The sequence below is a fragment of the Labeo rohita genome, chromosome 19 (genome assembly GCF_022985175.1).
Source record: "Labeo rohita strain BAU-BD-2019 chromosome 19, IGBB_LRoh.1.0, whole genome shotgun sequence".
Lineage (NCBI taxonomy): Eukaryota > Metazoa > Chordata > Actinopteri > Cypriniformes > Cyprinidae > Labeo > Labeo rohita.
Genome location: NC_066887.1, coordinates 17696196 through 17709332, shown reverse-complemented (window position 1 = coordinate 17709332; position 13137 = coordinate 17696196). Strand labels below are relative to the sequence as shown.

The 13137-nt window shown below is 35.0% G+C and overlaps 2 protein-coding genes across 7 annotated transcripts in view; both read right to left on the bottom strand.

Moving 5' to 3' along the window:
- Positions 1-1344: 1344 nt before the first annotated feature.
- On the bottom strand, positions 1345-6168 carry asb4 (ankyrin repeat and SOCS box containing 4). The gene is made up of 5 exons (XM_051137092.1): positions 5834-6168; positions 3792-4091; positions 3090-3577; positions 2849-2962; positions 1345-2190 (listed from the first exon to the last, which is right to left on the bottom strand). The coding sequence occupies exons 1-5, from the start codon at positions 6051-6053 to the stop codon at positions 2002-2004; spliced, it is 1311 nt and encodes a 436-aa protein (XP_050993049.1). The 5' UTR covers positions 6054-6168; the 3' UTR covers positions 1345-2001.
- A 2572-nt stretch (positions 6169-8740) lies between these two features.
- ppp1r9a (protein phosphatase 1, regulatory subunit 9A) overlaps positions 8741-13137 on the bottom strand; it is a 70969-nt gene continuing 66572 nt past the window's right edge. For all 6 annotated transcript variants that reach the window (XM_051135935.1, XM_051135934.1, XM_051135937.1 and 3 more), the window contains one exon: positions 8741-12441. In XM_051135935.1, the coding sequence (XP_050991892.1) occupies positions 12259-12441 (183 nt within the window). In that variant the 3' untranslated portion in view covers positions 8741-12258. The remainder of the gene's footprint in view (positions 12442-13137) is intronic.

Genomic DNA, 13137 nt, shown 5'->3' with positions numbered 1-13137 from the left:
TTACAAATGGCCGCGTCCGCTCTTGCAAGAAAAATAAAGTAGATAGGAAATTAGTTTAATCTCAGTGACTCGATTCTTTTGAATCTGTCCAGCAAAACGATTCAGGGTCGCTCATGAATCACTTCTGAAGGTTGCCGTCATTGTGCTAGTGTAGGTGGCAGAAAGAGTCTTTTGTGAGATAATCGAGTCATGGAAATTAAATTCACCCAGTCTTTTCATTATAGTCATAAAAATTTTCTAGATAAGCTTGAGTTGCTGCATAGAAGTGAACAAGAACGACTCAAGATTTGTTTAAAAAAATGACTCTTTCATTGGTTTTGCAAATAAAAAACTCTATTAGCTGTTGTGTCTGTTGGGAACGTAGAATATAAAGCTGTAGCCCACAGAATTCCAAACATTCATCCAGTTCAACCATGTTATCTTTATTCTTAATCTTGGATTCTAAACTCCTCAGGGTGATTTAACTTGTCAAAAATGACCTTTAAAACCCCCTTCATAGCTTAAACTAAATAAAGCCTTCTAAAGAGGATCCATGACTATGGTGTGTGCTCTCATTATTCAGGGTTAAACCCTGATAAGCACTTCAGTTTTTCTTCTGACAAAAGGACTAATGGCTTAGACATCTCATCCTATTCAGCTGTTATCTGCAAAGTGCTGTTGGCGTACTCCCTGATATTATCCTCTTATGCTAAATATTGGCTTTTCGTTGTTCATTTCCCCCTCAAAAATTGATCTACAGTCTTAGCAGACAAGCTTAAAGTTCACTTCCAGAACAAAAATGTACAGATAATGTACTCACCCCCTTGTCATCCAAGAAATTCATGCCTTTCTTTCTTCAGTCATAAAGAAATAATGTTTTTTGAAGGGAAACATTTTAGGATTTCTCTCCATATAGTGGACTTTTGCGGTGCCTGTGAGTTTGAACTACCCAATTGGCTTTAAATGATCCCAGCCAAGGAAGAAAGGTCTTATCTAGTGAAACAATCGGTTATTTTTTTAAAAATATTGACAATTTATATACTTTTTAACCTCAAATGCTCGTCTTGTCTAGCTCTGTGTGAACTCTGTTTATTCTGGTTCAAGACAGTTAGGGTATGCTGAAAAACTCTCATCTCATTTTCTCCTCCAACCTCAAAATCCTTCTACATCGCTGCAGAAGCAGTGTTTACAAAGTAAACGTGCAAAGAAGATCATACAGCGTTTACAAAAAAGGTAAAACAGCGATGTAGGGCGATTTCAAAGTTGGAGAAGAAAATGAGATGGGAGATTTTCGACCTATCCTAATTGTCTTGAACTGGAATACACAGAGTACAAGGTGACAAGATGAGCATTTGAGGTAAAAAGTATATAAATTGTAAATTTGTTTTAGAAAATAAATGATCGTTTCACTAGATAAGACCATTCTTCCTTGGCTGGGATCCTTTAGAGCCATTTGAAGCTGCATTTAAACTGCATTTTGGAAGTTCAAACTTGAGGGCACCATTGAAGTCCACTATATGGAAATAAATCCTGTAACATTTTCCTCAAAAAACATAATTTTTTTTTACGGCTGAAGTAAGAAAGACATGAACATGGATGACAAGGGGGTGAGTAAATACCGTAAATTTTTGTTCTGCAAAAGAACTTCTTCTTTAAGACCTGAGTTTGATTACATGCAGTGCAAATCTAGATAGTCTTTCATTAAAACATGAGGCTTTTTATGCATGAATGTGGAAGATGGTAACTTTTGAATGTATAAGTACTAATATTTAGAATAGGCTTGTTAAATATTATTAGCATTAATATCCAGTTATTTATTATTTATATCTTTTTAAATATTTATTTGTAATAATACATATTAATAATAAATACGTCAGCATTATTATTGTTCCCTGGTAAAGGATAAAATAAAGAAAAAATATTTCTAAAACACAGGAAAACAAAAAGTAAGCAAGCTTTGGAGCATTGTTGACATTGTAACAAAATTTGAAGAAAATACACAAGTCGTATAATGCAGAAATGTCAATATATGATTCCTACAGGCTCCAGAAGTAAGTATTTCTTTACTGATGAAGGAAGAAAGAGTTGCTGGACACCCAGTTCACAGCGATACGACATAGCAGCACGTATTGCACATCGGGCCAGATGCTGTAGAGTACGTGGATTGTTGGTGCAGACGGCAAACAAAGAATCATAGAAAGTCTTGTATCTCTAAATGAAGAAAAAGAAACAAGGCTCAAAAAGCAACACTTTGTAAATGGACTTAATTAATAGACAGCTTTTGTTTTTTTGTTGTTTTTTTGCTTTTTTGGAAATACAGTTCTGTCCAAAAGTTTTGGGTCTGTAGTATTTTTTTATCATTGCGCAACATTCAAGTCAAAATGTTTTTTTTTAAATGCATGAAAATAACATAAATATTCAAAGCACAATATCTATCTTGTTTTCAAGCTTTACAAAAAAGTATATATATTTGCATATATTTGTATTTCCAAAAATGTGCATTTTTTGGAAATACAGTCCAAAAGTTTTGGGTCTGTAGTATTTTTTAAAGCCTCTTATGCTTACCAAAGCTGCATTTATTTGATCAGAAATACAGTAAAATCAGTAATATTGTAAAATACCCTTACAATTTATAAAATTGTTTTCTTTTTGAATGTATTTCAAAATGTAATTTATTTCTGTGATGCAAAGCTGAATTTTCAGTATCGTTACTCCAGTCTTCAGTGTCACATGATCTTTCTAATCATTCTAATATGCTGATTTGGTGTTTAAGAAACATCTCTAAACATTTTAAGCAATATAATATTATGTATTTTATGTTATTTTATTTTATGCTTTAATTTTTGCAATGGATAAAAAAGTTTCTGACCTCATATACGGCTTCAGGAATAGCAGCCCTCCATTTTTTAGTGTGCTTGATATGTTCATAAGAATTGACCATAACCTCCACTGCCCTGGGGTATTCGTGACATGCCTGCAACACCTACTTAATCAAAAGACAACATTAATATTTTAAGACCCATAAACATTCTAGTAAACCATAACAATACCACTGACATCTTTACTCTAATAAATATTGAACTATAAAGCAGTTTGAGTGAGTGTTGTACCTTGTGAAACTGTGGGGGATACACTCGTGCTGCTCCGTAGTTCAGAAGCAGCTGATAGCAGCGTTCAGGAATGGCCCACGGCCTGATCTGAGTCACCTTCAGCAGATACTGTAGAGCTGCGCATCCATTAACATCCATAGCATTAGTCTTGGCACCGGCCTCCAGTAACATTTGGATAAGCACATGGTCACAATTCCAGCAAGCTTTGTGCAGTGCCGTCTTGTCGTCTTCTTCGTATAAATGTGGGTTAGCGTTGTGGTCCAACAGGATCCGGCAGACAAGATGGTGTTCAGAGTTGTAGGTCCGCTCGCGAATATCCATAGCCCAGAATGCAGCAGTGATCAAAGGTGTTTCCATGTAGCCGTTGACTGCATTGATATCAGCTCCATGGGCAATGTAGAAAGCCACCAGCTCTGGGATGCCGTATCGGGCCGCGGTGTGCAGAGGGGTGTCCTGGTTCTCCTCGCTGGGCTTGTTGATATTTGCTCCTGTAGCGAGATTAAAAGTCTTTTGTGTTTATTGTCTAATTGAAGTCTAGTGTTGTTTTGGACCCCACTGACTTTCGTTATATGGAAAACACAGTTACAGTTACATTTTGTTTGTTACGCAGAAGAAAGGAAGTCATACAGATTTGGAATGACAGTGTGAGTAAAAATTACTTTTTAGGTGAACTTAGATGATTTTAGATTTAAATGTACAGACCTTTGAGAACAAGATGTTTGGCACAGTCCAAAGACTCTCGTGTAATGCAGTAGTGTAATGGAGTATGTCCGCTCAGTGACATACTGTTGATTCGTGCGCCCCATTCCAGCAGAAGTCCCACACAGTCAGCATTAGACACCGTACATGCCACATGTAGAGGGGTTTTCCCATTAGGTTTCCTGTTGACCGCTGCCCCGTTCTGCAGAAGGACTATGGCACTCTCCAATGCATTGTACATCATACACACATGAAGACCCATAGCCCAGGATGTCTCCAATTTATAACTTGGTAGCCAGTAACCTGTTGAAATATAAGATTTTTTTTTTCTCTAAGTAGGCTCAAAGTAAAGATTTAAGGTTAAAATGTATATACATTTGACAGAAACAAGGTTTTGAATGTTTTTTAAAGTCTCCTCTGCTCACCAAGCCTGTATTTATTTGATAAAAAATACAGCAAAAGCAGTAAAATGGTGAAATATTTTTACTATTTAAAATAACTGCTTTCTATTTAAATATATTTTCAAATGTAAGTTATTCCTGTGATCAAACCTAAATTTTCAACATCATTACTCCAGTCTTCAGTCTCACATGATCCTTCAAAAATTATTCTAATATGCTGACTTGCTGTTAATTTTTTTATCTATATTGAGTACATTTTCTTTGATGAATAGAAGTATAATTATAGAAATTATAGAAATTAATATTTTTATTAGCAAGGATGCTTTAACTTGATCAAACGTTATGATAAATGCATTTATAATGTTACAAAAGATACCTATTTCATATCAATGCTGTTCTTCTGAACTTTCTATTCATCAAAGAAACCTAAAAAAATCTACTCAGCTGTTTTCAACAATTATAATAATATATGTTTTTTGAGCAGCAATTCAAAATATTAATGATTTCTAGATGGACGGGGTGGGGGGATGGAGGGGGTGGAAAAATATGCATAAAGAAAATATGGAGGATTGTTTGATTTTGCCAAGATTTTGTATTGTTTATATTTCTCCAATGTAATGATTTTTGAAGGATCATGTGACCGGAAATGATGCAAAAATTCAGCTTTGAAATCACAGAAATAAATTACATTCGAAAATATATTCAAATAGAAAACAGTTATTTTAAATAGTAAAAATATTTCAAAATTTTACTGTTTTTGCTGTACTTTGGATCAAATAAATGCAGGCTTGGTGAGCAGAAAAGATTAAAAATCTGTAGTTTAGTGTAAATACACATATATAGGAAAATATATCATTTTTAGACATAACTGGTTGTAGTGTTGTTAAAACTGTTAAAAAGAAGTTTTGGTAATTGAGATAAAGCTGAAATATTATAAAGTATAAATACAAGAAAAACTAAAGTAATGTTGGATTGGAAACTAACTGAAATGACAATGATAAGTTGAAACTGAAATAAAATTAAAATAAAAGTTATATAGAAATATTTATTTAAAAAAATAAATATTACAAAAGCACATAACAAAATTACTAAAACTTAAAACGAAACCTTTTCACCTTTTGGCTTTTTAGCAGATCACTAAACGGTTTTCTATACAACATATTTCTTATTTAAAAAGGGGGGGAAAAGCAGCTTGCTAATTGCTTACATGTGGTAGCCCATTAGGGGGCAGGGCATACTGAGCATCTGATCAGACAAAAATCTGTGTAGTACAGAAATGAGAGTTACATGGCTTAAAAAGAATTTTTATTTTAAGGGTCGTGTGACATGAATTTACGCTACGAAAAGCCTCTTGATATTGTCATTTGAGGTAAAACATCACTTGTATAATAATTATGCAACTGAACACATGCTATTTAAATAGTTTTATAACAAATATAGTGTATATTACACTGCTGATATCAAATTCAATATCATGTATCAACCCTTATTGTGCACTCTTCACTGAAAGTGATTTTATAGACGACGTTTATTTTCTATTATTAGCAGTTTAGCCCCACCCTGTGGCTGGATAACTAACTGCACTCACAGTATAATAATCCCTCTGGTAAAAAGAGCGACTATTGTGTCGTCAACATGAATTACCTTGCTTATACGAGGCAAGGATCATATCGCGGTCCTCCACGTCTAACACAGTGTCTATGTCAATGCTGGTGGAGCGAAGGATTTTTGCAACCTCAACTGCATCGTTACGCGTGAGCGCTTCTAGAAAGCGTGTCTTGAGAAGGTTATCAGCTTCCCTCCGCGACAAAGTCCGGTTGTCTTCCTCCTCTAAACCAAGAACTGCTCGAGGCCTTCCGCTCATATCTCACACATACACTGATTAATCCGCAGGAGACACTCTTTCGGTCTGTTTAAGTAATTCCAGAAAGCTTTGTGAATTCCAGTAGTCAGAAGCGTGTGTGAAACACAATCGGTGTCGAGTCAGTCACATCAGTCTGACTATTAATAGATTGTGAGGGGAAGAGGTCAAAACATACTGTAGCCTAATGGACCAAACAAACGTTAAAAGTTTACAAAAATTGGGCTACACTGGGGATGCCAAAATACTATTATTACTACAATAAAATACTGACTGCATTTGAGAAATATGTTGAAAACTTAAAATTAGTCCTTTTTTTGACCTATTGATTTCCATTTGTATAACCACAGTTTTACTACAAAACTATGGTTTGCTGCATTAGTGTGTCTTACCATATTATTTAAATGTATTATCTTAATTATGAGCACACTGGTTTGTAGTGCAGTTTTACTGTTTACTGCACGTTGTTATTCTTCTCATCATTTCCCACACATCATCAGTTGGCCATATTGGCGGTACTGAATGTAAACAATGCCAAAGAACTGAAATGTAATTAATGCCTGAAAGAACTCAAATTGTCACGTTTTGGGCTGTACTAATCTGTTGGACCGAAAAACATTTGGAGTACTTTAGACCAATTTTTGCTGATTATTGCTGAGAGATAGAAAATGGTCAACGACACAAAATACTTAGATTTGTATCATTATATTGATTAGATGTCATTTTCATGGTTATTCACATTTTACAACAGCTTGTCACCCAATAAAAGTTAATAAAATTGACGTTAAAGTGGGATAGTCTTACAGACCCAAAACAGGGATGACGTTTTTATGGGCGGTTCAAGTGGCAATGGAGCCATGGAATAAAAGAAAATTAAATTTGATATTATATTTCAAAATTCTGACTTTATTTTCGCAATTCCGAGATTATATCCCACCGCTCTAGAGGAAAAACAACTCGTCATTCTCTCTTTTCCCCTCGGCTCAGAGTTTATATCCCACACTACTGCTTTTTTCCCTCAGAATTAACAAACTCACTAGTTTTGTTAAATCGAGTTATAAAGTCAGAATTAGGTGATATAAACTTGCATTTGTGAGACACAAAAATCTGAATTGTGAAATAAAATTAAAAAAATGTTATGTAAAAATGTTAATAGTAATAGGTTTAAATAATATTTCATGCTGTAACTGTAGGGCTAATACAGTACATCCCCTATGTTTAAATCAAATTTGTGCTTTAAAAGTAGAGTAATCATAACAGTTTTCATCCATAGTATGTCCGTTTAAACATCTGCGTTTAGCTTCAAATGGCATCTTTGACTACAGTATTGTATAAAAATTATTTGCATTACGATTTTGACATCAAAAGGCACAAAATATTTTTTTTCTCTTATTCCATGGAGTTTACCTGTTTACCTCCACTTGCTACCAGTGTTTTTCTGCAATAAATCTGTATACGTGCACAGCTGCAAATTACGTCAATGTGACGTCTACTCGAAATTAGTCAATAGACTGCCAAAAGTTCTGACAAATAAAGAAGAGTGGAATTTCCAGGGCAAGAATCTTGACAACATTCGTGTTTGTTTTGATCATTTCTGGTCAGGTAGGTGAAATATTAGCCTAAGATCTTATTTAATACTGCTTGTACGTATCTTTACCACCTATTATCTTTAGTTTGCCAAAATATTGCACCTTTTCCTGCTTGCTAAGTCCTTCTCTATATGATTTAGCAGCTTCCACATGTTTTTTCCTGTGGTTTAGACAGCATAAATTAGCAGAACATATTCAGTAGTACATTAACCGTGCAATCCATGCTGTTGTTTACATCCGAGTTTCGCCAATATGGCCACGGATGCAGGTAACTGACTAAACCGTGATGTAAGTGCAAACCCTCTATAGTGGCTAATGAACCAGACGTCTCACCCATAAGCTTACTTCTCCATTGAAGAACTATTGTTTTTGGTTATTTGTAGTGAAACTGTGGTTAAATTTCGTAAAGGTTTAGTCTAAAGGCATCATATTACTGTATGATGTTATAATATTTTGGGCAAAATCATTACCAATGGCAAACATCCCAAAAGTGTAGCAAGGTCACATCTTGTTATCCGTCTTACCAGCCTTTTTGGAGGCCAAAAAAGTGACAGATAACAAGACATTACATTACGAAAAGGTGAAATAAAGACATAAAGTTGCATTTTTCAAGATGAACACACCAGTGAAGCTAAAATAAGAGATTTCACAGGTCATTAAGTAGCACAGCCATTTTCAGATGTGCAATAAAAGTTCCTCAAGTAATAAATCAAAACATTAGAAGAATTTCCCTTAGGACTGTGTAACAAGACTACTTGAAAACTGAAAGAAAACAGGGCATCACAAGTAAATTTGAACTAAAAATAGTTAAGCAATAATGGGTCTAAATTTGCAATGTGTTTTACTAATTAAACATATTACATAATGTTCAACACTCTTCATGTCAATTAAGCTTTACATTTGGCAAATTTGTACAGATTTTGTAAAACTGACTGAGGGTTAGGTTTAGGGGTGGATCTTCATGTTTTCTTTGTTTTAAATTTTTTCCTTAAAACATACTTTTAAATTATGTTTTCACAGAAGTCTATAATATATTCAAAACATCCACATTTGAATCCACAAACTGCTTGCACATGAACAACTCGAGACGGGTTTGGAATGATCATTCATTGTATTTCTCTGACCAAATATGTCATTTGAAGTGTATTTACAGTCCAACATGACAAACTTTCACAAGGCTTTTAATTTTCCATGAACAAAAATAAAGGATAGAATTTAGTAGTCTTGGAAAGAATGGGTATGGCACATTGAGGTCCCTCATGCGGGTATGACGAACAAAAATACACAGGTTAATGCTCTTTTCTCAGGCGTTGCGTGCAGTTCCTCTATATACCCTGACTGACTCTGCCATATAGAGTGAAAACAACAAATAACCCATGATAGAGAACCACACTTCTGTCCTTAGATCCGTACGTGATTATCCCTGCACACAGACACATTCAAACAGACAGACCCGGTCTTCGGTCTCCTCATGGAATCGATTAAAAAAAACACTGGGAATAAAAGCTATTGCTTAACTTTCACATACAAAAGTCAGTATATCGTAAATGGATAGGCAGGTTAGATTTGGATCTACAGCAGGTTATGTTTTCAGCTGATTCATAGCAGAGGGCTAGAAAGGATTTCGTAATGTTAAGACGAGCGTCTTATTGCAATTACAATAATAAAGATATGTTCACAAGAGCATTGTGAGTTAATGAACGAACATACAATCTCCTAATTCTCAGACTTGTTGATTAAAGTTTTTTGGTAATAATTTTTGCTTTGTAAATAAATACTGTGAACTGATTTACAAACATTTCGATTGGGAACAAAAAAATAAATAGACTATGACAGACTTAAAATTATTAGAGATAAATAATAATTCAGTAATTAGCAATAATATATTCTTAAATGGTCACATTTGAGTGCTTGTAATAAATCCACAGGGTCAAAAGGCACTGCCTAATGTCCTCTGTACAGTGCCCAAGTACCACTGAAGCTGCCTTCGTGTTGCTTATGGAAATAATCCGAAATTCAAATGTAAACTTGAACAATATGTATCATCAAGGATGGGAAAACAGCATGTTTACAAGAATGCAGAATTTAGATAAATGTGATACGAACATATAAATTTGGGCAGTGAATAGAATGTGGGTTAAACAGGGTTAATTTGACTCATCAAAGTGGATTCTGAAATGCAAAACGATATCTGTAGGCTACTGTGTTTTGTATACTTACAGTCGATACATATGGGAAATGTGTTGCATAAATTTAAAAGTACAACCAAGATAAACCGATAGAGGCGATACTGGTTAGTCTATGCAGTAAATGACATTACAAAATACTTATTTACTACATCATGGTGCTTTCTTTGTGAATGTGACAAATAACTGATAAAAAAAGAAAACGGGATCAAACTGAATAAAACCTAGCCTGATGGAATAACATACACTACTTTTTAAAAGTCTGGGGTCAGTAAATCTCTTATGCTCACCAAGGCTGCATTTGACCACAAACAGAATAAAACAATACTACTGTGAAATATTACAATTTAAAATACTAAGTTTTAAAACTTAATATATTTTTAAGTTGTTGAACTGTTACTGATCAAATCGTCAGAGCAGCGCTAACAACATTAGTGCCTATGTTAAAGTGTGTGCAAACTGTATAGTGTGTGTGTGTGTGTTTGTAAGGGAGAGAGAGTGGGAGAAATAGATTATGTGCTTTCCGTACATAATAAAACGTAATTTTGTGGCAAAACATGTAAATAATCTGTCGTTTTTATCCTGTTAATTACTGTATTTATTTATTTGGCCAGTGTCGTTGTGGGCTACTTAGCTGTTTTAGGCGGTTAACTTAAGGACCTTTGAAATAACTGAAATCATGTGGCGAAGTGATATAGATATGTAATGAGGTCAAGAGCTGCCTGGAACTACATTCGCCGTGCGTTTCCCTGAATATACTAACAATGTAAACAAGCGACCGATCTCAGCCTCAGCTTCAGCGTCTATTTATAGTTGCGGGGGCAGGACGCTTCAGATTCTAGAGAGCATTTGATTGGACAGAATGTTTGATGAGAAGCTGAAGTGCAGCGTGATGTCATCAAAACCGTTGATCCATATTGGTGGAAGCGAGAGACTGTAAGTTTTGATTGCTTATATCTTGTAAACACAAATTATGTCCTTGTTTTGAAGCACACTAGTTTATAGATAACCTTAAGGCTAACATATTCATACTAAAAGCAAAAAACATTTATTTTTGATTTCATGGGGACTTCAAATCATGTGGCAAAGTGATAGACATATAATGCCGTCAAGAGCGACCTGGAACTACGTTCGCCGAGCCTGTGCGTTTCCCCAAAAATAACTGCACACCTTAGAAACCTTCGTCAGCCAGTCAGATTCAAGCATTCAGTGGCCCCGTATAAAATATTTTAAATGTCCTTACTGTCAATTTTGATCAGTTTAACGCAACCTTGCTGAGTAAAAGCATTCATTTCTTTTAGAAATCCTACTGACCCCAAACTTTTGAATGGTAGTGTACTGTACATAAATAGGTCCATTTTAAGTGCACATTTGTCATCTGCTCTACAACTGGTAAAACAGAGGTGCATTCACACAATCTGGTGTGATCCAGACTGTAACCTCAAACCATAAAAAATCAACTAAAAATCTAAACAGCACTTCAAAAGGCAGCACTTGGGTCTAACTGAGAATCTAGCTCAGGGCGATGGAGAGGGCTAGAAGCAGGTAGCTGTGAAACAGAAGCAGCAAAGGGTCTTTTTTCTTGCTTTTTTTTTTTTTTTGGAATATAAGTCTTGCATCTTTGGAGAAGAGTTTAAAATGGCAGGCTCCTGAAAACATTTAGTATCCCACTGCCACCATTTTTCTTCCAAAGATCATTCGGAGGATTCAAGCTCGGAGAAGAACATACACGACAGTTGTATTCATCTCGAATACTGGCAGGTCGATGAAGGAGATCCAAACAGGAGGTTGAAAGTATACAGTGAAATATCCACATTGAGGGTCCGTAATATCTCATTACCCGGAATGGCTTTCTTCTCACAGTAAGGTTTGTGTTTGCCAGTGAATCAGACTGTAGTGGTTCTTGGGAGCAGCACTCAAACTCTTTGAGGTGAAGAGACACTCGACAGCGACACTGTCCATCTCTATGACCTGTGCTTTGTCAAAGCCAGCGTATTAAAAACTTTCCGCGTTCCTTGAACAAACTATCCTGCTTTTGATAGAAAAATGGCACGTTAGACATATTCATGTATATGCTTTCTGCATATGTACATTGTCTAAAGGTGCTTGTAATGCAGAGATTTTAACTGTCATGGATGAGTTATGAGCTGATATGCTCTGGTTCAATATATACATATTCTCCATATGCAAATAAATAGATATTAATCAGACATAAAATATAGGAAACCAAAAAAGCAGTGATCATTCTGCTAAAACGAAAAAAAAAAAACCTGAATATTGTTCGGTAAAAATAACAAAATCCATATCTGGAAATTTTGGTTTCAATTCATCCAATGGCAGCTCAATAGCCCCTTTTGCAATGAACTCTCAGTTCCGTGAAATGCTGAACTCATCTGTACTTATAATGGTGAGATAGTAGTGCGGTGAGTAATGTCATTCAGTAGCGCCCTCTCCTGGTCCGGAGGAGTTGCTATTTTTCCGGACCTGCTCCAGTTCCTTTTTGCGCTGTTTGTCCATTTTCTCTCTGTTTTTTCGCGCTTTTTCCATCAACACCTTCAGATCCTTCAGCTTTTTCTTAATCAGAGCCCGATCCTGAGAGGACTCTACACCCAGAGCCTGCCAAAAACATGCACAGACACACTTACAGGATGTTCAGATGGGTCCGAAGAAACTATGCTAATCTCTAAAGACAACTTTCTCATTGCAGGGAAAGCAGATGGGACATGAATTATTCTAGCAATTTAAGCATATGGCAGGAGGAACAGTCATTCTGATGGATAAAAACTACACTAAACCATCTACTGCATGAATTTAATGTTTAAAAAATTTTTGATTTAATTTCCTGGTATAAAATGGACTTCATTAAATCAAAAACTTTTTTTGATAAATTATAAATTAATAAATGTATCAAAGTTAAAGCTTTTGTTGTAAATTTAAATGTTTAAAACATAGATAGTTTTAAATCTTAAAAATGTGCATGGTATGTTAAGTTTAATCTAAATATAAATACTGATTTGAAAGATTTAGCTAATTTATTACTGTATTTCACAAATAATTTATGACTCTAAGTGTGCAAGAATAAAGCTAAAGGGTTAGTTAACCCAAAAATTAAAATCTGTTGTTACAAACCCGTAAGACCTTCATTCATCCTTGGAACAGCAATGCAACTGACACGTTCAAGGCCCAGAAAGGTAGTAAGGGCATCAATAAAATAGTCCATGTGACATCAGCAGTTCAACCGAAATGTTACGAAGTTTCAAGAATTTTTTGTGTGCAATAAAAAAAACCAAAATAACAACTTTATTCAATAGT